The sequence below is a fragment of the Lethenteron reissneri genome, chromosome 11 (assembly GCF_015708825.2).
Source record: "Lethenteron reissneri isolate LAM-NWPU_2019-01 chromosome 11, ASM1570882v1, whole genome shotgun sequence".
Taxonomy (NCBI): Eukaryota; Metazoa; Chordata; class Hyperoartia; order Petromyzontiformes; family Petromyzontidae; genus Lethenteron; species Lethenteron reissneri.
The window spans coordinates 1133745-1159262 of NC_083789.1; the positions used below are offsets into that span (position 1 = coordinate 1133745).

Consider the following 25518-nt stretch of genomic DNA (forward strand, 5'->3'; position numbering starts at 1 on the left):
GTAGCAGGGAAATAATAAAATAATAAAACATAATAAAATACAATTCTCACGACGTTTCGGCCACAACGCAAGCAGCCGTCCTCAGGTGAAGAACAGGTCTGTCGGAAAGACAGTGTTGTGGTTCAGGGGCCGTCCATAAATGACGTCACGCACCTAGGGGGGGGGGGGCAGATATTTGTGACGATGTGTGACGTCAACCTCTCTGTGCACTCACATGAGCCAGCACACAACTCAACAAATAGTGGTTTATAAAGTACGCGAGACACCGCATGATTTAAACTCGGCATCTCACTCGCTCCGGTAATGGAGACCACATCACCTCCAATCCGCCAATATCTCCACTGGCTCCTCGTCTCATCCCGAGACACACTCCAGATGATTGCAATGAGGACGCAGGCAACCTTCTTGTTCACACGTGGCTTGAGGGGGAAGACGATGACAATTTACCTGCAGGGACACGGCACGGTAGAATCAGCAACGCGTGTGACGTGTAGCAACCTGCACGGGAGCCATGGGGTGGTGGTTGTGGTGTGGAGAGCGGTGGCGTAGTGGTTAGCGCACTGGGGTTCCAGTCTCGCTCACGACCGATAACAGTGGCGAACACCTGGACCGGTCTTGGGCCTCCCCCAGGGTCGACTTAGCCTTAAATCAGTCAGCAGCGGCCAAGGGGAGACTTTGAGAAGGGACATTGGAGGCGAAGTGAAGCGAACACCTCTGCTGGGTTGAGCAACGGCGAGGCGAGCCGGAGTGAACAACAACAACAACCACCACCACATTGACGGGGACGACTTCGTCGTGGGCTTCCTCTGACCGGAGCGAGCTGCGCCGCGTGACCTAAGGCACGGGGGATGAGTGTGTCTGTGATGTGTGTCTGTGATGTGTGTCTGTGGTGTGTGTCTGTGATGTGTGTCTGTGATGTGTGTCATGCGTGGCGTATGTGATGTGACGTGTGAAGTGCGTGTGAAGTGCGTGTGTGTTATCTGTGTGGTGTGTGATGTGTGTCTGTGGTGTGTCTGTGATGTGTCTGTGGTGTGTGTCATGCGTCGCGTGTGTCATGTGTACTCTGTGTGGTGTGTGATGTGTGCTGTCATGCAATGTTGTTGTCGTTCCCCGCCCAGACGATTAGCACGGTCGTATGTTGAACTTATTTCGCACCGTCGTAGCTACCGTACATCATACGTGGCCACATACGGCGCGAAATCAGTTCAACATACATCCGTGGAGTGTAATTGTTGGTGTGATGTGAGCTGTGTGTTGTGTGATGGGATGTCTGATGTGCGGTGTGTGTGATGGGATGTGTGTGTGTGATGGGATGTGTGATTGTGTGTGTGTGTGATGGGATGTGTGTGTGTGATGGGATGTGTGATTGTGTGTGTGTGTGATGGGATGTGTGTGTGTGATGGGATGTGTGTGCGTGATGGGATGTGTGATTGTGTGTGTGTGTGATGGGATGTGTGTGTGTGATGGGATGCGCGGTGTGTGTGATGGGATGTGTGTGTGCGTGTTGCGCGCTGTACGCAATGTGCGATGATAGATGTGGGGATGCGTGTGATGTGGAGTGCGATGAGCGCTATGATGTATCACATGATGGGATCCACGCTGTGGGCAAGCGCGTGCCCTCCCCGGCTGTGTGATGAACGATGTCACGAGGAGCGATATGATGATGATGAGCGATGTGATAATGATGAGGAGGGATGTGATGATTAGGAGAGATATGATGAGCGATGTGATGACCATGGTGAGGAGCGATGCTGGAGGCGTGTAGCGCTGTGTGTGTGCACGCTGTGTGTGTGCACGGCGTGTGTGTGCACGGTGTGTGTGTGTGTGTGCACGGTGTGTGTGTGCACGCTGTGTGTGTGTACGGTGTGTGTGTACGGTGTGTGTGTGTGCACGGTGTGTGTGTACGGTGTGTGTGCACGCTGTGTGTGTGTGTACGGTGTGTGTGTACGGTGTGTGTGTGCGGTGTGTGTGTGTGCACGGTGTGTGTGTACGCTGTGTGTGTGTACGGTGTGTGTGTACGGTGTGTGTGCACGGTGTGTGTGTGCACGCTGTGTGTGTGTACGGTGTGTGTGTACGGTGTGTGTGTGTGCACGGTGTGTGTGTACGGTGTGTGTGTGCACGCTGTGTGTGTGTGTACGGTGTGTGTGTACGGTGTGTGTGTGCGGTGTGTGCACGGTGTGTGTGTACGCTGTGTGTGTGTACGGTGTGTGTGTACGGTGTGTGTGTACGGTGTGTGTGTGTGCACGGTGTGTGTGCACGCTGTGTGTGTGTGTGTGTACGGTGTGTGTGTACGGTGTGTGTGTGTGCACGGTGTGTGTGTGTGCACGGTGTGTGTGTACGGTGTGTGTGTGCACGCTGTGTGTGTGTGTGTACGGTGTGTGTGTACGGTGTGTGTGTGCGCGCTGTGCGTGGGTGTACGGTGTGTGTGTGTGTGCACGGTGCGTGTGTGCACGGTGTGTGTGCACGCAGTGTGTGTGTGTGTGTACGGTGTGTGTGTACGGTGTGTGTGTGCGCGCTGTGCGTGTGTGTACGGTGTGTGTGTGTGTACGGTGTGTATGTACGGTGTGTGTGTGTACGGTGTGTGTGTGTGCACCCTGTGTGTGTGTACGGTGTGTGTGTGTGCACGCTGTGTGTGTGCGCACGGCAATGGCGAGCAGCGCGTGTCGCCACGCAGCAGGCGGCGGTGCCACGCGAAGTGGCCCACGGCAGCTCGGGGCAGCTCGCGGTGCCACCGCCAGGTCCGACGCCGCCAGGGTGGCAATCAGCGGGTTCGTGACGCTGCTGCTGCTGCTGCCGCCGCGGCGGGGGCGGTGGCGCTGACGGCCTCGTGGAATTGTTACGCTGCTGACCGGGTGACTGGATCGCTTATTGTGAACACTTCTGCTCGTTGTGTTTTTACTGAAACTATAACATCCCGAAAGCGAGCGCTGCGACAAACTCACAACACAGCTCGTCAACACCAGTTGCCCGCGTGTGTAAAGTGTCGGCAATGTTTGCGTTCAAATAGAGCACTGTACTTAAAGAGTGTCACGCTTCACGTCAATGCCAGTTATCACGCGCGCGTCTCTCCACGTGCGGAGCCTCTACACGTGCGGAGTCTCTACACGTGCGGAGAGACTCCACGTGCGGAGTCTCTCCACGTGCGGAGCCTCTACACGTGCGGAGTCTCTACACGTGCGGAGAGACTCCACGTGCGGAGTCTCTCCACGTGCGGAGCCTCTACACGTGCGGAGTCTCTACACGTGCGGAGAGACTCCACGTGCGGAGTCTCTACACGTGCGGAGTCTCTCCACGTGCGGAGCCTCTCCATGTGCGGAGCCTCTCCACGTGCGGAGAGACTCCACGTGCGGAGTCTCTACACGTGCGGAGCCTCTCCACGTGCGGAGCCTCACCACGTGCGGAGTCTCTCCATGTGCGGAGTCTCTACACGTGCGGAGTCTCTCCACGTGCGGAGCCTCTCCACGTGCGGAGCCTCTCCACGTAAGGAGCCTCTACACGTGCGGAGTCTCTACACGTGCGGAGCCTCTCCACGTGCGGAGAGACTCCACGTGCGGAGCCTCTCCACGTGCGGAGCCTCCACGTGCGGAGCCTCTACACGTAAGGAGCCTCTCCACGTGCGGAGCCTCTCCACGTGCGGAGCCTCTCCACGTGCGGAGCCTCTCCACGTAAGGAGCCTCTCCACGTGCGGAGTCTCTACACGTGCGGAGCCTCTCTACGTGCGGAGCCTCTCCACGTGCGGAGCCTCTACACGTGCGGAGTCTCTACACGTGCGGAGAGACTCCACGTGCGGAGTCTCTCCACGTGCGGAGCCTCTACACGTGCGGAACCTCTACACGTGCGGAGTCTCTCCACGTGCGGAGTCTCTCCACGTGCGGAGTCTCTCCACGTGCGGAGTCTCTACACGTGCGGAGTCTCTCCACGTGCGAAGCCTCTCCACGTGCGGAGTCTCTCCACGTGCGGAGCCTCTCCACGTGCGGAGTCTCTCCACGTGCGGAGCCTCTCCACGTGCGGAGTCTCTCCACGTGCGGAGTCTCTCCACGTGCGGAGAGACTCCATGTGCGGAGTCTCGCTGTGCCCGCGTCTCTCCGCGCCGTACAATCCCCCAGCAGCACGCGGGCTCCCTGAACAGCCGCCTTCTCCCCAGCACCTGCAATGATTTCTCACGGGTTACCAGTCGTTGTCATCATCCATGGCCTATCCACTGCTGGATTATCCCACCCCCCACGCTGAGTGAATGTGCACAATGTGGCCGGGTTGAGCGTCCTCAACAGAAGGCCACACGGGGCTGGTGGTGCACAGCGCGAGAGGGAGGGAGGGCCATGTGGAGTGGCCGTAGGAGCCCTGCTGAGTTCGAATGCGCACATCAGTTGCTGTGTCATGATAACGATCCATCTCGCCCGGCGTCGAGACCACTGGGCCACACGTGGGTTTTGTGGGGTCGTGTCGCGCGGCAGGTACCCACGTGACAACGCCGCCGCCATCTGTCGAGAGCCGCCGCGCCGTCGCTACTTGTAGCGTCCTACGTCACGGCGAGGGTCCCGTGATGAACCGGCACGGCTCACGCGTCGTCAACAGCGCCTTCTGCACCCGCCGCTCCAACATTCAGCGCCCCGAATCGGAACGTTCACCTCTCGGCTGCCCGCGGAGACCTGCTGCTGCTGCTGCTCACGACGGCGTCTCCACCTGCCGCTGAGATCGAAGCAGCGGCGGCTCGCGCGCTGCGCGACGAACCCCCCCCCAGTGGTCCAAGTTCCACGCCCAGTGGTCCGACTTCCTCGCCCAGCGGCGACCAACACGGGGGGACCGTCAACATCAGCCACTCGCCCCCCGCCGCAGCTCCCCCACCCCCCCGTGTCCCCCCGCCCCCGTGTCCCCCTGCCACGCCACTCGTCAAGGAAGCGGGAATCGTCGTCACGGTCAGTTTTAGTTTTTATTAACACGACTGCTCACGCAGACTCCTTGTGTAGCACAGACACCACGCACGAAGGGTTACCATGCCGGCGGCAATGCATGAACTCCCTGCCGACAGCCGCAGGTCGCGGCCAGCGGTGAGAGAAGCGCGCAATTTGCTCTTGAACTACGGGCAGCGCTTAAAGCCCCAGCAGAGAGACAGGAGGACGCCCTGGTTCGTGTCGCTGCGAGACTCGGGATGGGGGATTCGGGGTCTCAATCTTCCCAGGGTGGCCATGCCCAAGGGATTCAGCCGGAGCTGTCCGGGGGCTCCGACTCCGGAAAACACGTCCCGTGCCCGGCACACCACATCCAGTGCACTACTGCGCGACGTCCTGTGGCTACTGCCAGGTTTGTGACACCTGCCGGGTCCTCCCAGCGCCCCGGAAAGATTCGGCTAGAAGTGAAGCCCTGGCGACATCACCCCCCTCCTCCTCTCTCCCCTCGCTCCCCTCCCCATCTCATGGCCCCGCTGCTCCTACAGAGTCCCAGGGGCTCTGCGACAACGCAAGGCCTTGGCACAAGCGCAGAGGTGCATCTAGTCGCAGCCGTTTAGACTGTCGTAAAAAAAAGTTTTCTCGAAACTTAACTACGTCTTAATTTAAAACGATGTTCTAAAATTTTACCTTTAATGATATTCACGTGTTGAGGTTAAAACGTGTTAAAAGTGGCACAAGCACATCTGCTAAAGCTCTGCACACTGGGGCTTTAATGTCAACGCACGTTTCGCGTTTTTATTTATTAAACTGCATATTTTTTCTAGAAGCAAAAAAAGCTCTCCTCGCCTCGAAACCTACGGCCCACAGCGCAGGGCGACACCCAGGTCACCGTCCAGGCCGCCGCTGCCCTGCGCGTGAACCCCCGACCGGAACGAGCGCTGCACCGGGACGGACGGCGCCTCGCAGACGGGACGATGACCCCGGCGCTCCCACGGGGACGTCCCCCTACCACTGTCCCTTAGAGGATCGCGCGGAGCGCGTCCCAATGCCGCGCTCGATGGGACGCTTCTTCTTCTTCTACTCTGAGCCGACGTTAGAAAGCGCATCAAGCCGACAGAAGCACTCGTCCACGAGAGTGGAACAGCGCAGGGGCTTGCTAGGCAAGAGCGGCGGTTCCCCCTTACCCGCTAACACACACGGAATGCATACATTAATGCACCTTACAGTTAAAGCACACATACACAAACTAGTTTTTTTATATTATGAATTTAACCTGGATTTTAACCCCATAAAGTTTTTTTACAAACACTAACAGTTGGTTACTAGTTCTGCCTCTTCCGCTCATCAATGTCACTTAATCCTTTCTTTAGCATCAGCTCTCTCTCTCTCTCTCTCCCTCTAACAACATACACATTCCATTATTCCTGTACACGAAAAACTTTGTAATTTCAATAAGGAAAGAAAAAATAAGCAATGGCCATATTGGGCACAAGGCCAAAAAGAGTAGTTACATGGTAGCAGGGGCCGTGTCACATCACGGCACTTGGCTATAAGAGCTGTTGGAGGAGACCGGCGGGGCAATTCACAGGATCTGAAAGTGACCCCCGACTGACGGTGAGATCCCGGCCTACGTCTAAAAAAAAGAGCATCAGAGATCAGACTCTAATAAAAAAAAACTATCTGCACAAATCTACAACCGAATATAATGTCTGGAACTTGTGTATTTGCAATGCATAAAATCAAAGGCAGCTCAGCTTATATAGCCACGTGCTAAATGGTCGGTAATAATTTGAGTTGGGTTGTTCGAATTGCATATTTCGTGTTGCTTCTACTTTGCTCGCTCCGAGCGAGACCCGGCGTGGACTCTCACCGGGGCGCACAGCGTGCGGCGTTTTGGTTTCACGATTTTTAAAAAGGGAAAAATAAAATCCCCCCCCCCCCCAAAACAAAGGACGAGTTGCTGCACTCCGCCCACGCCTTTCTCTGCACTGACGGCCCCGCAGTATATGGGGGGGGGGGGGGGGGCAGAAAAAAGTACCCAGGATCTGTGGTACCGTAGTGTCACACGCGAACCCACGACCTCATCGCCTCGCCCCCCACCACTCTGGCACGTCCTCTATCCACGCTCTCGCTGCCACCCGCAGAGATACACAACCACTATCTCTAGTGCCGCCTTGCGCCCCCCCCCCCCGCCCTTAAGATGTCCCCACATGCCACGTACGCTGCACATGGATTACAAAGTTAATGTGAACGTTACGCATTAGTTACTCGACAACTTGCTCTTTACAAGGGAGATGTTCGGACCCTACAACAGCCCCTAAGTAGTGGCAGATCCGCAAGGAGTCGGCGAGGAACGATGCCCCCGTATTTAACTAGGATGTCATCTCCAGGTCATACGAGCAATTAAGGTTACGGGTAACGAAGTTAGGGCTAGCAGGGTTATTACACCCTCACCATCTCTCGCTCCACGACTACCGGGCACACCAACAGCTGTGTTCTAATGCTTAGCGGGCGCGGGATATGCCATCGAAACAAATGCTAGTAGCAACGCCGTTCTATTTCTATCCTTCTCGTCTAACATTCCGTTTCTACTGGCTAGGTATCCAAAATGTTTCTCTCCTCCCCGCCGGCTCTCCGTTTACTTTTTCTTCCCGAAGAAGCTGAAGCGCTTCTCGCTCTTGCGGCTCGGGCTCGTCGTGTCGCTGGCGGCCGAACCCGGCGACGTCGGCTTGCGGCGCAGCACCACGGCGGCAGGCGACTGCTGCTGCTGCTGCTGCTGCGGCTGCTGCGGCTCCCCACCACCACCGCCGAGGCTCGCCGTGTCCCCGCCGCCGCCGCTGGGCAGCCCGCTGGCGCTGACGCTGCCCCCCATCCCCACGCCGCTCGCGCTCCCCGAACCCATCCCGTTCCCACAGATGCTCTGGATCCAGGCGTTCATCTCGTCCTGGGGGAAACGCGACGGTGCGGTCAGAGACGCTCAGCCCGCAACTGTTTCCCTTCGGGCGCTTGTGATCCAAGTGCGCTTCTCCGGGCTGGGCTGCGTGTCGTGCGTTTCTTCGCTCCAGATTTCGCTGTTACATACATACAGTAAAACCTGGATAGAATGGATGCGGCTGTGTCGATGTGTATGGTGTGTGAATAGTTTGGAAAACAACTTAAAAAAATATTGGGGCAGGAGGCACTAATTCCATTGTAGATAAAATGGAATATTGGATGCTTTGGCAAGGCCAGAGCCCCATATGTGTCGAATTAACAAGGGTTTACTGTATGTGTGTGTCGTTCAATATTCTAAGTCTGCATGCATTGGGAATCACAATAGGCGATTGTTGATTAGCGACATATTCCATGCACACACGCGTGGATATACGCGGTGATTCATTGCGACGCGTGGGTAGCGTTCAAGTATAACCACTCTCGTGCACGGGGGGGGGGGATGTGTGGGGGGTGTGTGGGGTGTGTGGGGGGTGTGGGATGTATGAGGTGTGCGGGGGGTGTGGGGGGTGTGGGGGGTGTGTGGGGGGTGTGTGGGGTGTGGGATGTGTGGGGTGTGCGGGGGGTGTGGGGGGTGTGTGGGGTGTGTGGGGGGTGTGTGGGGGGTGTGGGATGTGTGGGGTGTGCGGGGGGTGTGCGGGGCGTGGGGGCCGCGTGTGGGTGGAGACTTACGTCGTCCTTGGCTTGAAACAGGTATTCACTCCCGTCCGCAAGCCTGGCAAGACAACCAGTCACGCGCTCGCTTACCGTCGTCACACACAGAGGCAGCGTCTGCACCCTTCGTGAACACGCGTCGACAGATCTATCTACGTTGTTCACAAGCTGGAATGTCGTCCTCTGTCGCTAACATCTGGACGGGTTTCCGGTGTGATGCTACACGGTACACGGTGTCAACGCCGACGCTCCCACGCTGGCCAGGCATCTAGGGAGAGGTGCGCGTGGCCGCACTTTGCTGCGTCACACGCGGCCTGCCGACAAACCGTCTGCGACAGCCCCACGCGTGCTGCCGGGTGGACGGGGGGGAGCGGGTGGATATAGGAAAGAATTCCTCGGTGATTCGACTGCCGTGCCGGGAGACCGAACCGGCTCTGTGTGCTCGCCAGTGCGCCGCGGCCGCGTGCCGTCGTGCACATTAAAAGTTGAACTTTAGTAGCGTTCCCTCGCTGCCGAAAAGATAAACCAAGCACAGCCTCACAGAGTTTAAGGGCCTTCGGAAGACCCTGAGCTTTGGGATGTTTGGCCATTTCCAAAACAACCAAATGCGCGCGATGGGAGAACCTACTTGCTGTACCGCCTCCTACGGGCACCGCGCGCCGCTCGACGGGCAAACGGGCCGGCGTGCGGCAGCCACGGCGAGCCGTCCCTCCGAGGGCGCGCGGGAGACTCACTGCAGTTTGAAGACGTGCTTCCTCTTCTTGTAGTCGGAGGCCACCTCGCAGGCGGCGCCGGCGAGGGGCAGGGGGGGCTCGTTGTGGTACAGAGCCCCCGCGGCGGCGCTCTTGTTGTCCTTGTAGAAGCCCAGGCCGAGGTCCGTGAGCTTGCAGAACACCGTGTTCCAGGACCTGCCGGTCACACGCCACAAGCGAGGGTCCAACCATCGCTGCCTCGTCCCTGTGGCTCGGTGCTGCTCGGCAAGGCAAAGCGGCTACGTGTGGCGGGCTCGGAAAAACCCAGAATGCGTCGCTGGAAGGGGCGAGAGAGCCAGCGGCCGAGACTACCGATGGAACGGCAGACGAATGCGGGAACACGCGCGGGAGAACGTCTGCCGCAGAGATGGAATCATGAAATCAGTTCGTGTGCAGCTGCTAGCCGAATTGGACTTCTCCTCCCTGGCACTGCTGTACTTGGGATGAGTTTTTAACTTAAAACAATTGGGTTTTCAGATTTTTAGAAGGAGTTTGGATCTCTTTTTTAAAATTGAGTAATAATTTAACGCGTCTACGTTGTTACAAAAGTGACGTCACTCAAAGCAGCGCGACTTCACTATTGCTCAGGAAAATCAGGTGCCACCATTTCCTGCGACGTCACACTTTAAGAACAATCTGATATTAAAACATTCTTGGATTTTCCAAAATTTCACATCGAGGCCCGATTTTTATAGCCCTTGGATTCATCTGAACTTCGCGAACACGTTGATACGTGGGGAGAGAGCGGTGCGTCGGGCTGGGCGCGGGAGCGCAGCAGATGAAGAGGAGCGTGACGGCGGCACGCTGGGCCGCTCGTGAGCGCGTGCGCCGGGTCACCTGCTGGAGGCCTTCTTCCCGTTGGCATCGAGCTCGTGCTTGCGGTGCAGGGAGCCCTCCTTGAGCGTGGCGGGCTGCACCTCGTCCGCGGCCGTTGGCACGGCGCTGCCGTCCGCCTCCTTCGCGTCCTCTCCGTTGGCCTGCGAGGCGACGCACACCGACGAGCATGAGCCGAGCGCCAGCCGAGCACCAACCGAGCGTGTAAAATAGATTCACTGCTCGATTAATGGTTGGGCAGTTCTAATCTCTGTTGGCCGTTTTGAACCAGTGGTGGGAATGACATTCCTATGGCCAAGCCGGTTTATTTCATCTGACAGTGACTGCCGTGAATGTGAACACCGTAACGACGATGGAGCGAGCGGACCGTCGACCGGGATTCATCCGACTGCTCTGGCACACCATGGACAGCGTGGTCACCGTCTAGCCTCTGACCGCACTCGGCTCCACGTGTAATTGGGGCGTCAACGTTGGTGGGATAGAGGTCATCCCCCGCTCATCGGATGACCGTCGAACAAAGACGGTAACCGTGTTGCGCGCTTTCAGATGCGCTTCTGCGGCCGTCTGGAACGCTCTTCCTTCCGATATGAGGAAGCCACTGGAGCTGTGCATTTTTAAATCATCATCTAGCTTGAAAACTAGTTTCTTTCTAACCGCTTTTTGTGTGTTTAGTTTGTTATCCTTCCCCCGTACCTCCAATTAGCACAGTTGGCTATGTACGGTGCAAAAGAAGTTCAAGATAGGTACATAAAACGGGACAAACGTTAGTGAACAGGGAGCCCTGCGACCTCTTTCGTAGCACACCAGCAACGCGTTAGCCGCTGAGGAAGCGTGTGACGTGAATCGCAGGATGAGGACGACTGACCCCAGTGCTGTGCACTCGGAGACCCCGAGACATCCCACGTGGCGTGCCACACGGACGCATTCGCGCGACACAAAACAAGCCGGGTGCGAGCGACGCCCCACCTTCGGGGACTCTTGATCAGACGGGATACCATTCTGCACAGTCTGTTCCATTAACTCTTTTTCCCTGCAAAAAAAGAGAAATGATAGCATCACGGTGAGGTGCACGATCGTCAAGGAAGCCGCACGAGTGCCCTCCGTGATATCCTTCCGAATTCTGTTACGTGCACATTTAGGGATCGGCGTTCTTTTTTAGGCCATACAGACAAAGCCTCGTGGCTGTAGTTGCGCTCGACGCGTGTGGGGCTTCGTCCCCTAGTCCTGCGCGAGCCCGGGGAAGCTCCCCCCTCTCTCTCTCTCTCTCACCTCTCCTCCTGCTCTGCTGCCCGCCGCGCCGCCTCCTCCTCCTCCTTCTCCTGGCGCTCGCGCTCCAGCTGCTCCTGGCGCCTCTCCTCCGCCAAGCGCGCCTCCCGCCGCTTGTGCTCGCGGACCTCCAGCTGTGCCGCCAGACACACGGGGACACGGACGACCGCGCACAGAACCGAGTGGTGAGAGTCGTGGGGGCTACGGAAACCACCACGTCAGAGAAGAGAGACGAGTCCGAGTGTGGTAATGGAGGCACGGGTGCTCTATCCGTGTCACTGTGGGGATCAGAGAGGAGCAGGACGCTCAGCGGCTCGAAAATAAGTTGTCGGCGTTCGAGCGCCGGAGTCCGACACGGATGCTGGGAATTCCGTGACGGTGCAGGAGAAGCGACGCAGAGACCCGAGGAGAAGAGGGCAGGCGACGGCTGTCGACGTGATTCGGCATAGATTGTTACGCTGGGTGGGACGCGTGCAGGGTGGGGGAGACGGGCATTGTGGGGGTCTCTGCGAGACAAGAGCTTAGGCCAGATGTGGGAGGCTTGTTAGCGGAGACCTTGGAGGCCGCCTGTCGACCGCGCAGGAGCTGCGGGATTTGACGGAGGGGCGGTGCCATCGGCGGCTTTGGCCACGATGGCGAGAGGCGGTGAGGCTAACAAGGTTTTGATACTGAACTTTGTATCCGTGTGTGTGTATCAATGTGTGTGCGTGTATCCGCGCGTGTGTGTGTGTCTCTGTGTATCGGTGTACATGTCTTTGTTGGTGCGTGTGTGTTCATGTATCCGTATGTGTGTCGGCGTGTGCATATCCGTGTGTGTGCGTATGTCGGTGTGCGTGTGTCGGTGTGCGTGTGTCGGTGTGCGTGTGTTGGTGTGCGTGTGTCGGTGGTGCGTGTGTCTGTGTGCGTGTGTCTGTGTGCGTGTGTCGGTGTGCGTGTGTCTGTGTGCGTGTGTCGGTGTGCGTGTGTCGGTGTGCGTGTGTCGGTGTGCGTGTGTCTGTGTGCGTGTGTCTGTGTGCGTGTGTCGGTGTGCGTGTGTCGGTGTGCGTGTGTCTGTGTGCGTGTGTCGGTGTGCGTGTGTCGGTGTGCGTGTGTCGGTGTGCATGTGTCGGTGTGCGTGTGTGTGTGTGCGCGTGTCGGTGTGCGTGTGTGTGTGTGTGTGCGCGTGTCGGTGTGCGTGCGAGCGAGCACACACGGTGGTCAGCCTCTCAAGCAGCGCGATGCGCTCCTCCCAGGTGCCGGCCGACTTCTCGAAGGCCTCCTGCCGCTTGAGCAGCTCGTCCACCTCGTCTGCGCTCTCCCCAAACTCCTGGCACGTGACGTGCGGCTCCTGCGCCAGCAGCCAGGCCTCCGCCACGCCGGCATCCCTCGCAAACTGGTGCACCTCCAGCACTGCACGCAGCGCACACACGGAGACCACGGGGCTCGGACAACAGCTCTGCCCCGGATAGCAACTCACGTTTCACTGATGCTGGATTATCTTTAGGAGCGTTATTGTGACGCCTCATTACAAACGGACAGAGGAACACGTAGACGGAAAGACAGAGGTGATCTTATATCCATCCCCATCACAGCCGAATGTTATAAATATATTACGCGTTTAATAATAAATGTCGCTAAGGCGAGGGCTTGCAGAGGACTTCATCCAGGAGGTGAGGGACCTCGGCTTGTTGGGTGACGATGAGGGTATTGACTCCCCTACAGCGATATCAGAGGCCGCACGGGCTGCCCCCGACACCCGCCACTCTGCGCTGCATAGACGTCGTGCAGTCACGACCGCTGCCATGGAACCTTCCCGCAACACCGGATTTGTTGAAAGGCGAATGCAAGGAATATTTGTTTCTTTAGTAAAATCTGATGTTGAAAAAATTACCCTATTGAAATAGTTAACACTTCGCAGCCCACACATCCTGTGATCATCCAGAGCAACGGCTACAAGGGACATGAGGGAGGGAGGGAGGCTCGCTTACTGAGCTTGAGCCACTCAGCGCGATCCTCCCAGTGCAGGACCATGCCCTTCTGCTTGTCCTTCAGCTGCTCCAGCTTCTCCTCAATCTGCATCAACAACAACAACAATGGCAGCAGCAGCAGCTTTCTCGAGTGTGCGGTGTAACATGGTGAATATGGGCACCGGAGTCGCGACGGTGATGGCGATCCCGCGACGTAGCTCGCGAAATAATATTCACAATAAACATCGTCTGTTTTTTCTCTTTCAAAATATCGTCAAATTGTGATTATCGTCGAGTGTTTAATTCTTCTGAGACGCTCGGCGTGCCGCTGGGGGCGGAGGCGGCGGTACCTCGTCGGAGGCGTAGTGCCCGCGGTCGAGCAGCGACTGCCCCATCTCCACCACGGCGACGAAGCTGTCGTTACGCGCGTCCATCTCGGCCTTGACGCCCTGGTGGTTGGTGATGTGCAGCTCGGCAGAGGAAACGTCCCTGGGCGCACGACGAGACGCACACACACGCACGCACACACACACACGTGCACGCACGCACACACACACACACGCACATGCTCGTGCATCAGTGACTTCGCTCGTTCACTCCGGCCTCCTGCACCGTCTCGTGAACGTCATTCCTCGTAATTCGTACCCCCTCCCCCCCCTCATATAAATCGTTTCCCGGGAGCAGAGAATTTATCGGTGAAAATTTCAGACATTAAAAATTGCTCGAAACAACGCTGGGTAGCATATGTCGTCTCTCCCGGCACATCGGAGCCACGCCAGCCCAGAGCCCTCACGGCACTGGTGGAGTTCCGCTGGCGACTTGCTCAGCCAAGCCAGAACCAAAATGCAAACTGGCCTCACAAGAAGCCTGAACCTGGCTCAGGGTTAAGCAGGGCCCGGCACGGGTTAATCATTTTAGTTCGTTGTGCGTGAGGTCAGTGGCACGGCACAGCTCGTGCAGTGGAAAAACAGCCTGGCTCCCCCCCTCCTCGAGCCGTGCAGGGCTGGCTCGGCACGGCCTTGGCACGGGCTCGAACGTGCCAGTGGAAACGAGGTGCGCCCTTACATGTAACCTGTACGCTTCACTGGCATGGAGAGATCAGTGACAATCAGGCGACGTGACCAACAGTCGCGAGACTGTGGCCAGTACGCCTGCCCGCTCACATGCCTGCGAGACCGCTGCTGTATCGGCTATGGGAACGCGGTGCGAGAAACCTTCCATTATCCGGGCCGACAGCCACGCTCCCATTTTCACCGCTAGATACGCGGGGACGCCTGTGGGCATCGCAACAGCGGCAGTTAAGTTCTTCTCCGCAGACTCCATCTCAAATGTGTGCGTCCCACGATCCTGCAGCCAGCTTGCAGAAAGCGTCTTTACTCTTGGCGCTATCGTTTATCCCAAGCTCTCGCTCTCCGCTAACCCTCTCCCCTTCCACAGGACCCTCCGCCCTCTATCATTGTGAAATATCCCCCATCCACCACTCCCTCGCGTGAGCAGCTGCTGCTGCTGATGAGATCTGCATCCCTACATTTCTAACATCTCTACGTGACTACCACAACTCGTTTCTCTACATTTCGCCCCCTGTAATTTAAGCTGAAGTTGCGAGTGCTGTTATAATCCGGGAGGTATGTGCGTGTGTGTATCAGTCAGGTGGGGAGCGGTAGTGTAGCCAGTTAGCGCTACGCTGCGCTATGACCCTGGCGACCCGGGTTCGATTCCCGCTCACGGCCAACACCAATGACGATTATCTAAACCGGTCCTGGGCCTCCCCTAGGTCGACTCAGCCTCAGGGAGACAAAGGCGGTCAGGCGTGGTAATGGCCACCCACCCCCTCGTGTGCCGTTCCAGCCTTCATAGGTGCCACTCGCTAACAGCACTTGCCCCTACAGTCTGTTGAGGCTATACGGGGGGGGGGGATCTTTGTCTTGTCTTGTGTGCATGTGACCAGATTTGTATAACTGTGCCGACACCGGGGTCAAAAAGTTTGGGGTGCGTCTGATTTTCCAGAGGGTCTTATAACGTGGGGAATACAGTAGTGTCATTATGCAAGCAGAGCCCTGCAGTGCCACAGGGAAATACGAGAATAGAAGCGGGAATACAAATCGCGGCAATTTGCCGAACAGCGCAGAAGGTGAATGTGTAATCCCCCCGCGAGGGAGCGCGTGCTTCGAGGCAGCCTGCCATCAATATTGACGAACCCCACACCCCCGGCTGCAGTAGATCAACAGGTGCCGTGCAGCTCGGCGCCGAGGGCCGGGAGGGCCGGGAGGGCTCGCCGTGTTGTGGGGGGCGCTGACCCCTGAGGCCGTCTCTGCCACAGTAAACGTCCTCGTCAGCCGGAGCCCTCGCCAGAGTCACATCTTTCGTCAATTTGTGCTTTTGGATTTTTTTTTCCCCCTCCGGGTCCTCCAGGGTTTTTCCCTCCACGTTTAGAAAAACGCGTTTCGATTATTTGGCTGCGATCAATTTACACATGATAATCCACTTGGTTGAGAAGCTAATAGCTCAGTGGGCTTTAACTGGTCAAGTAAAAACAAGTTTTGTAATTTGCTTCCCACTCCTATACTTTGCACTCCTATCGTGTTTTTGTTTCTTATTGTAACCTTCTGCACCGCCCCTACCCGACATCTGTGAAAAAGAGCTTTAGAGCTCATCGGATTCCTCCAGTAGAAATACAAATTCAGATTTGTGGTTGCGAATTAACCGTCTTCGGCGACCTGATGTGACAGCAGAAGAATTTTAACGAGGTCGGAGCAGAAGGTGCAAGGCCAATGGCAGTTCCGAGGTAAACAACATCTGTTAACGTATCCTTTATAGATTCATGCACTGCAGATCGATTTAGAGGTTGAAATGTAAGGTACTTTTTTCGCAAAATTTGTCAATCGCAGTGTAACTGACCCAACATGATAAACAATTGCATGATCTTTCTATCGGTAGAATTACATACGTAAATATTATCAAGAGTGGCCTCAAAAAAGAGCCTATCCATGGGGGTAATAATATGCATCAATTTCCATCAGGAATGCCTCCATCTTTGAGCGTTAAACGTCAACAAATCAGCTTCAATTGCATTACGAATAATTGATGGGTGCCTCATCCTCGACGTCACCCTCATTTCCGGATGAGGTGGGCGATGAGGTCCCTAAGACCCCGTGGCATTGCGAGTCTCTCGGTCGTGTGGCACTCACGGTCTCAGCCGGCATCACCCAGAAGCACGGCCTTTTCTCCTCAAGACTCCAGAACGCATTTTAAAAGGATCTCAGAGGTAGCTCTGCTCTATCCACTTCCGCAAAACGGTCTCTAACACGGAGCGTCGCACCACTCCCACATCGATAACGCAATTGGGATATCTGTGTGAAAAAACGTAAATCCTCTGACCTTGGCTTCTCCTGAGCCTCCATCTGCCTCTCGATGCCCTCCATCCACAGCAGGAGGTCGCGGGCAGCGCTGAAGAAGCGGCACTTCTCCCACGTGTCGGAGAGCAGCTGGCGGCGCGTGGCGCACGCCGCCAGCAGCCCCTCCCAGGCGCTCACGGCCTCCCGCTCCCTCTGGCGGATCTCCTCCGCCTTGTCCCCCGCGTACGATTCCTGCAGGCCGCGCGCCGACTCCTGGAGCGCCGTCACCTGCGCGGCGACGAGACGACGCCGCATGAGCACCGCCCCACGCGAGGCCTCCGGGTCGTCATCACCGCCGGGACGATGAGGCGGTGAAGTCAATTTCATCAACTGGTCGATTGCTCCGGTTCCTTAAAAAATTGGTGGCTGCCCCGACATCGGTCGGGACGGCCACTGGATTTGAACTGCGAAGCTCGACAACAAGCGCCACCGCTGGGCCACCGCTGGGCCACCGCTGGGCCACCGCTGGGCCACTGCTGGGCCACTGCTGGGCCACTCCTGGGCCACTGCTGGGCCACTCCTGGGCCACTGCTGGGCCACCGCTGGGCCACCGCTGGGCCACTGCTGGGCCACTGCTGGGCCACCGCCCCACCGCCCCGTTCTCCTACACAATTTGCTATTCGTCCAGCCCAGGGGTCGGCAACCTGCTGGTCCGGAGCCGCACACGGTGGCTCTCTATGGACTGCTTTGTCACGTTATTCATTAAGGACCGCCGTCTTGTACTCACATTGCATTGCGGCTCTTGAAATAGTTTTTTTTTACCTAATTCGAAAAAATATGGCTCTTGTTGTTATTTGGTTGCCCCCCTCTGATCCAATCATATGCAAGCTTCAGGATATATTATTGTTGTGACATTACCATCGCATTGTGGCTGCATGCTAAACACTGATTTTAAGGGCACACAGCCTACGTAGTAATGTGTCTACACAACAAACCCACTTTAGGGTGTGCTTGCTTAAACAAATGTTGTTGCATACTATTTGACTGGAAAGCCAATAGGCTGATGGACTAAAACACATATTTGCTTTTTCCCACAATGCTCCACGGCAATGCATAACGAGTTTGTGTTACACGGTGACAGAAACGAGTCGTTACGTTGCGCCGTGCTCGTGCGGACTTCAGGAGCGTTTGCTCAGCGGCGCGCTCGGACCGAGGCCACGACACCGGCGCCACCCCCCCCCCCGCACCTGCGTGCCGAAGGCCTGCACGTCGGTCTCGAAGGCGGCGTGGGCCCTCTGCTGGCTCTCCACGGAGATGAGGTCCCGCGCGAGCTCGTCGGGCAGCAGCTGCTGCTTCTCGCGCACGCGCCCCAGCACCTCGCGCGCGTCGTGCACGAACCTGGCGGCGGCAGCAGCAGCACGTCACGCGGCCGTCGTCACGCACCGCACGGCCCCCGGCCACGACGAGCGGGGACGAGTCTCCGTCTCTCTCACGCCGATAAAGGTCAAAGGTAATGCTGCCGCCCTGCAATCGCTCGCTCCGCTGCTGGCGGAAGGGCCTCTGCTGGAAGGAGCTCTAGAGTGACCCAGTAGAGGGTATTTGGCCTACTTTTTCGCGATGGCCAGACATCTTTGTACGTACGCATGTATGTTGCAGTTCTCTCGCACCGTACGTAGCCAAGTGTGCTAATCGGAGATGTGGTCTTTGAAAGTGGGATTACCCACATTGACCCCACCACACGTGACCTGCTGATACACTAACTATGGTGGACTCAATCATACATCTGGGTGGACTGAGGATTTGCCGCACCTCTGATTAACACGGTTTTCGATGCACAGTGCGATAGAAGTCCAAAATGCATACGCACATTAAAAAAAAACTTGCGACCTCTGGATTGCAAGTCTAGTGTGTTCAGCATTATACCACGGCAGTAGCACCACCATCTCTCATGGTAAGACCAAAACGCCAATTATTTTAGCAGGAGGGTCCTGCAATAGAATGTTTAGGTGAGCGAGTGAATGTGTGGGCAAGTGGCTGAGCGGATGAGTGGATGAGTGAGCGAGTGAGCGGGGGAGTGGGGGAGCGGGTAAGCAGGTAGGTAAGTGGGTGAGTAGGTGAGTAGGCGAGCGAGTGGGTGAGTAGGTGAGTAGGCGAGCGAGTGGGTGAGTAGGTGAGTAGGTGAGTAGGCGAGCGAGTGGGTGAGTAGGCGAGCAGGTGAGCGGGTGGGTGAGTAGGTGAGTAGGCGAGCGAGTGGGTGAGTAGGTGAGTAGGCGAGCGAGTGGGTGAGTAGGTGAGTAGGCGAGCGAGTGGGTGAGTAGGCGAGCGAGTGGGAGAGTAGGTGAGCGAGTGGGTGAGTAGATGAGTAGGCGAGCGAGTGGGTGAGTAGGCGAGCGAGTGGGTGAGTAGGTGAGTAGGCGAGCGAGTGGGTGAGTAGGCGAGCGAGTGGGTGGGTAGGTGAGTAGGCGAGCGAGTGGGTGAGTAGGCGAGCGAGTGGGTGAGTAGGTGAGCAGGCGAGCGAGTGGGTGAGTAGGCGAGCGAGTGGGTGAGTAGGTGAGCAGGTAGGTAAGTGGGTGAGTAGGCGAGCGAGTGGGTGAGTAGGTGAGCAGGTAGGTAAGTGGGTGAGTAGGCGAGCGAGTGGGTGAGTAGGTGAGCAGGTAGGTAAGTGGGTGAGTAGGCGAGCGAGTAGGTGAGTAGGTGAGCAGGTAGGTAAGTGGGTGAGTAGGCGAGCGAGTGGGTGAGTAGGTGAGCAGGTAGGTAAGTGGGTGAGTAGGCAAGGGAGTGGGTGAGTAGGTGAGCAGGTAGGTAAGTGGGTGAGTAGGCGAGCGAGTGGGTGAGTAGGTGAGCAGGTAGGTAAGTGGGTGAGTAGGCGAGCGAGTGGGTGAGTAGGTGAGCAGGTAGGTAAGTGGGTGAGTAGGCGAGCGAGTAGGTGAGTAGGCGAGCAGGTGAGCGGGTGGGCAGGACCTGTGCAGCCGGCGCGAGGCGGCGAGCATCTGCGCCCGCGTCTCCATGAGCTCGAGCAGCTCGGCCCAGCCCTCGGCCAACGTGTCCTTCCACTCGGCGGCCGCCGCCGCCGACTCGGCATTGCCGCCGGCGATGACCACGTCGGCGGCCGCCATGACGCCGCTCACGCGCTCGTGGCCCGTCGCCGCCGTCTCCCGCGCAAACTCCGCGAACCGCTCCTCCAGGAGCTGCGCACGGACGGAGTGACGGAGCGACGCGCAGACGTCATTGACGTACACTTCAAGGCCGGGTTAGTAATCGACTCCACGCAGTCCATGGTTTTGCCATGGGCCTTGTGCTCAGGATTCTCGTTCAACCGTTACCGCTACAATTAATGTTCTTATTAGTCGACTTGCTGCATCCCCATTGGGATCCACGGATGAAATGCACCTTACAAATGTAAATTATTAGTGCTATTTATCAGGAACCCACTAACTTCGTGGTAGGCTAGATGGATCACGTAACATTAAGAGGCGCAGGCTGATGGAGACGCCTCTGCACAGTTCAAATTCACAGCAACTGCTGACAATGGGAACCTCTGACATTCAAACGCATCGCAAGACAGCAGTGCGCATGATCCGAGGCGCACGACACAATCCCTCTGGTGGCGGCCATGAGAATTGGCAAAATACGAAGCAGAACAGCTGAGCTCTAACAGACTGTGCTGGCGTGACCACGGACTCTGGAACTTGTTTGAGTTCATGTGGTGAGGTGAGCTCTGTCTCCTCTCACGCAGTATCCACCTGAGTAGCCATGACAGGAATGAAACCAATAGGAATGAAAGTGTTTATATTGGAGAAGGTCAAGAGGTCATCATGGCCAATGCCATTAATGCCATTAATGCCATCAGAGTTCACCAAGGGGTAAACATTGGCAATAGAAATAATTTACTTCACTCACTGCCCCCTATGTGAAGGCACAAAGCTGATGAGCAGATTTACTCTAAATATTTTACAATCTACCAATGTATCCCTTACTTCGAGGGAGTGCTGTGCGCACTGCGCTGTGAGCCCGGCGACCTACGTTGAAATCCCTGCCACAGCTGACGTCAGGAGCGGATTATATCTGACCTGGTCATGAGCTCGCCCATTCACTCACGAGCACTGACCGGAATGGTGAAGTATGTTTAAACAACTCGCACGGCTGACACAGCATTGCGAGCTCTTCATCTCGCAGTGGATTGAGAAAGGGTTGTACATTTTTAATTATCACGAGGACGGCAATGCAGTGTCAATGTCAAATACTATATTGATTGTCACCAAGAAGCCGGGATGATGACCCAAGCAATCGCAGAAAGCTGAACATTGATTATAGATTCCATTACATGGAGCAGAACGGAAGTGATGGACACGGGGCTGTATTGCGGTAGGATTGGATGTCACCTGCACTAGAATTAATAGACGTGTGTACATCTACCGGCATGTGGGAAAAATCTAGCGGGGGGGAAAACTCGGGATGACATCTGGCTCAGGAGCACGGCCAGTTCAAGGGCGAGTATCTCTGTAAGCGAGCGGTGGGACTGCTTTGGAACTAACTCTGTGTCGCTCAGAGGAACGGTGGCGGGGCGCCAGCACAGGGTTCATCAATCAATCAGCCTTTATTTATCGAGCACTATGTCGTGCAAGAGATGCAATTCAAAGTGCTGTACAGATTAAATAAAACATTGTTAAAATACTAAAGCGCAACAACAATAAAAGCAATTTCCATACAAACAAAATTGCATTATAATAAATTGCTATCGAAGGCATATTTAAAAAAAAACACTATAAAAAATCTTCAGTAAAAGCAAGTTTAAAAAGGTAAGTTTTTAGATTTCACTTAAAATTGTTGAATGATTGTGAAGCCCTCGCACATAGTCAGCGAAGGACCCTCTTGTGACAGCATTCGCATCAACGTCTCTCGCTGCCACACACCGGCGTTCGATCCACGAATCAGGGTGGAGGGCGCCATTGCTTTGAGGGTCGCAGTTCTCACTTTGAACGTAGACAGCCAACCGAAGTGCGCATCAAGAGGGGCAACGTTGTCCACAAAGTGACAGCCGTCTCTCTCGAGCCAAGCTCTCGATCGCTAGGAGACCGGTCGCAGATGCAACGGTGACATTTAAGACAAAGTCGAACCATCGGATGCCAAGAGGGTGTCTTTGACATCGCATGTGGAAGGACTGTAGTTTGGGAAAGAAATGATCAATGTTATAGACGCTTCACCAATTGGGTTGATGAAGCGGACTCACGGTGACCTGGGGGTGGGGGGGGGGGGGTAAGGTGGCAGACTCACGGTGACCTGGGGGTGGGGGGGGGGGAAGGTGACGGACTCACGGTGACCTGGGGGTGGGGGGGGGGGGTAAGGTGTCAGACTCACGGTGACGTGCTCGTAGTCCTGGCCCAGCTCGTGCGAGGAGGCCACCACCTCCCGCTCGGCGATCCACTGCTCCAGCTCCTCCACCTCGCGGCTCAGCTGGAAGAGGCCGTGCTTCTCCGACAGTTTCCCGCGCCGCTCCTCCGCCAGGTCCTTGAGGCTGGCGTACTGCTTGTCCGCCTGCGACTGCCGCAGCAGGATCCGGTCGCTGAGGGACGCAAGCGAGCGGCGATGGTGGCGACGTTAGCGTGGAATAAACCAACTGTTTCTAATGATCTTTGCGATTTGTCAGACTCATTTACAGAGATCCGCCACAGTAGAAAATGAGTGGCGGCCCCAGATATCACCATGCCTATCACCTACACGGACCACCATCACCAGCCATGGTCTGTTCACTGCTGAATGAAGGCCTCCCCAAGCCGTAGCCACCCCCCTCAATCCTATGGTGCCTGCCACGCTTCATCTCCCTGGTGGACATCCCCAAGTGGACGTTCGCTCCTCTGGCAGTCTCCGTCTCGCGTCTCCACCGCCGGACACCCAACCCTGACAGCGACGCGGTGAGTCCAAGCCCAGCGCGCTAAATCTAAATTGTAACCTTGCACAACTCCTGAGATTGCGTCAGTTTCACAATTATTATTTACGTAAAATAAAATTCTTAGATGTATTGCGAATGAGCTCATGGTGAGTTGAAGCGATGGCTGTTGAGCGTGTGGGCGAGCGAGCGAGCAAACCTCTCGGGGTGCGAGTCTGCCACCAGGCTGCGACTGGTCTCAGCCAGCTGCCGGATGACGTTGGCGTAATCCTCCACCCCCTGCTCCATGATGGCGTGCTTCTTCACCAGAGCCAGTGCGCTCTGCTCATCCTGACATCACGCCAAGCAGGCATCGGCACCGTCGTCATCGTCGTTCAACAACAACAACAACCACAACGTGACACAGAGGAGGGACCGCTAGGGACCCAGCAAAGTAAGAAGAGAAATAAATTAAACAAATTTCCATCAAAAAATGCCACCAACAGGCAGGTCCTCCCCATTCGCAGTCAACCTGCTGCATCGATGCCGAACGGAGGCAGCGGCGCGCACAGCCGACGCTCGCCACAGCCGCTGGTGGCTGCCCGCGAGAGTCACCTTCACTTTCTCCTCGGCGATCATGTAGAGCTCCTGCTCGCTCATCCACGACTCGGCCTCCGCCACGTCGAAGTAGTACCGCTGCGCGCGGTGGGCCTCGTGGAGGCGCGCGCTCCGAGCCCCCGCCTCGTCGCGCAGGCGGCCCCACAGCGCCCGCAGCTCGCCCAGGCGGCGCGCCGCGGCGCCCGCCTCGGCGCCGCCCTCGCCCAGGCCGCGCTCCGCCAGCGCCTCGCCGCGCTCGCACACCTCGTGCACGCGCGGCTCGTGCCCCGCCATCTCCTTCTGCAGATTCTGCACACGCGACGGTGGCGGGAACAGCGGAGATGTCACACGTTTGTTTGGAAAACTCTATGACCTACAAACAGCATATTTAAGATGCGCCGTGCGTAGCCGACCGTGCCAATCGGAGGTGCGGGGAAAGGACAACAAACTAAAACACAAAAAGCAGTTCTAAAGAAATGAGTTTTCAATCTAGATGATGATTTAAAAGTGCATAGCTCCAGTGGCTTCCAAATATCAGAAGAGCGCTCTCGACGGCCGCAGATGCGCATCTGAAAGGGCGCGACGCGGTGACCGACTTTGTTTTCATGGCCAGCCGTAAGCTGCGAAGAGGATGACCGGAGTTGCGTGATGGTTTATGCTGCTTGACATGATCAGCAAGGTAAGATAACCCATGCTGGCTTCAATGAAGCACTTTTAAGACTTTTAATTGAAGCAACTACCCACGGATAGTGACGCTATTAACTTAATTTATTATCGATCATGGTCGATCCACTGCTGGTTGAAGGTCTCCCCAAGTAACTGCCACCTCCCCCCTGGCTCCTATACACGAGCCGAGTTCCATGCTCCATCTTCTCGGTGGACGTCCTCTCGGACTCCGCGCCCCATCCCCTGGCTGCCGCTCCGTCGTTGGTCTCAACCGTCGGCCATCATCGCCCCTCTGAGCCGTGACGCGTCCTGCGGCCCAGGCCTCACCTCCCTTACCAGCTGCAATGCTCCTCCTTCGGTCTATCAATGTCATTCCAAGCATGCATCTGTCCACTACGATCCGGGTGACCTGAGTTGGATTCTCGACCCTGGCAAACATCAGCGGCGAGTGATATCTGTCCCGGTTCTGGGTTCTCCTTTCAAAAACCCGCACTAACCTGCGTGGTGAAGTATGCTCAAACGACCCCTAATGACCGACACGGCATGGGGAGGTCCTCGTGAACAGTGCATTGACAAGGGACTGAACATGATCATATCACCATAATCATAGGACGATAAGGTTTGTTCCTCGCAGAATATCGTTCATGGCAACCCCTGAGCGTTCACGATTTAGGAGCTGCGCGTGGCAGCAGCCCCGGTGTGCGGGTGTCAACGCAAAGCGTTCCGGGCCATCTCCGGCACGGGTGACGATGCGACTCTTCACCTGGTTCTTCTGGACGAGCAGCTGCACCGACTGCAGGCTGTTGCCGTGATCCGTGGACGTGGCCAGAGGCAGCCGCTCCTCCACCCAGAGCTGCGGGCGACACACGACACGTGACATGTGAGACACACGCAACGACACGCACGCTAATTGGCATCAGGCCCCCAGCGCTCACCAGCGGGCACCGCTCCCCTCGCCTGCCATCGCCTTCGCTGGCACGCCGAGGGGTCGGAGCCATCGCGACAGAGATGGCGATGGAGGGGACGCGACAGCGCACGGCCGAGTGCAGAGGGTCAAGCGTGGCGCTGTGCCGGGTGGGGTTGGGGTCGACCGTGCCAAAGTTAGGAGGGGCCACGTGGTTAGCCAGGGCTATGGTTCGGGATGGGGTTGGCCGCACGGTGGTTCGGGTCGGCCGTGCCGGGGCTCGCGGCGAGGGTTGCGTGGCCGACTCACGATCTCGTCCTCGAGGTCGCGGGTGAACTGGTGAACCTCCTTGGACGCCAGCAGCTTGAGGCGGCGCTCCTCCAGCGGCTGCGTCACCTGCTTGAAGCGGCCCTCCACGCTGGCGCGCATGCCGTCCACCTCCTCCTCCCCGCCCTCCCCCGGGCCGCCCGCGCCCTCCTTGAGCTGCTCCTGCCGCAGCACGAGCACCTGGTCCTGCAGCTCACGCACCTCCTTCTCGCGCACCTCCATCTGCTTCTCCAGCAGCTGAGGCGGCACGCGGCGGGAGGGGGTTAGGAGCGTGGAGGACATGTGACGGCCACCGCGAGGGGGGTGGCGAATCGTCGCTCGTCGTACGGCTATTTGCGACCACGCAGATCGGTATCAGGGGCGCAGAGGCGGGGCAGTTCGTGCGCACTGAGCTCAGAACCCTGCAGGCGACGGATATCCAAGCCCCCCCACAACCTTCACAAATCCACACTGACCAGCGTGGTGAAGTATGGTCAAACAACCCCCGCAAC

At 57.0% G+C, this 25518-nt stretch overlaps 1 protein-coding gene across 1 annotated transcript in view; it reads right to left on the reverse strand.

The window, feature by feature from the left end:
• Nucleotides 1-4911: 4911 nt before the first annotated feature.
• Nucleotides 4912-25518, reverse strand: part of LOC133341248 (spectrin beta chain, non-erythrocytic 1-like) — an 85530-nt gene continuing 64923 nt past the window's right edge. Inside the window, 17 exon segments of the mRNA XM_061549734.1 lie at nt 4912-7833; nt 8553-8595; nt 9269-9442; nt 10124-10263; nt 11087-11150; nt 11390-11520; nt 12579-12775; nt 13354-13438; nt 13683-13821; nt 16711-16955; nt 17915-18065; nt 19629-19855; nt 22026-22230; nt 22754-22884; nt 23149-23439; nt 24560-24649; nt 25010-25264. Coding sequence (XP_061405718.1) covers nt 7528-7833; nt 8553-8595; nt 9269-9442; nt 10124-10263; nt 11087-11150; nt 11390-11520; nt 12579-12775; nt 13354-13438; nt 13683-13821; nt 16711-16955; nt 17915-18065; nt 19629-19855; nt 22026-22230; nt 22754-22884; nt 23149-23439; nt 24560-24649; nt 25010-25264 — 2874 coding nt within the window. The 3' untranslated portion in view covers nt 4912-7527.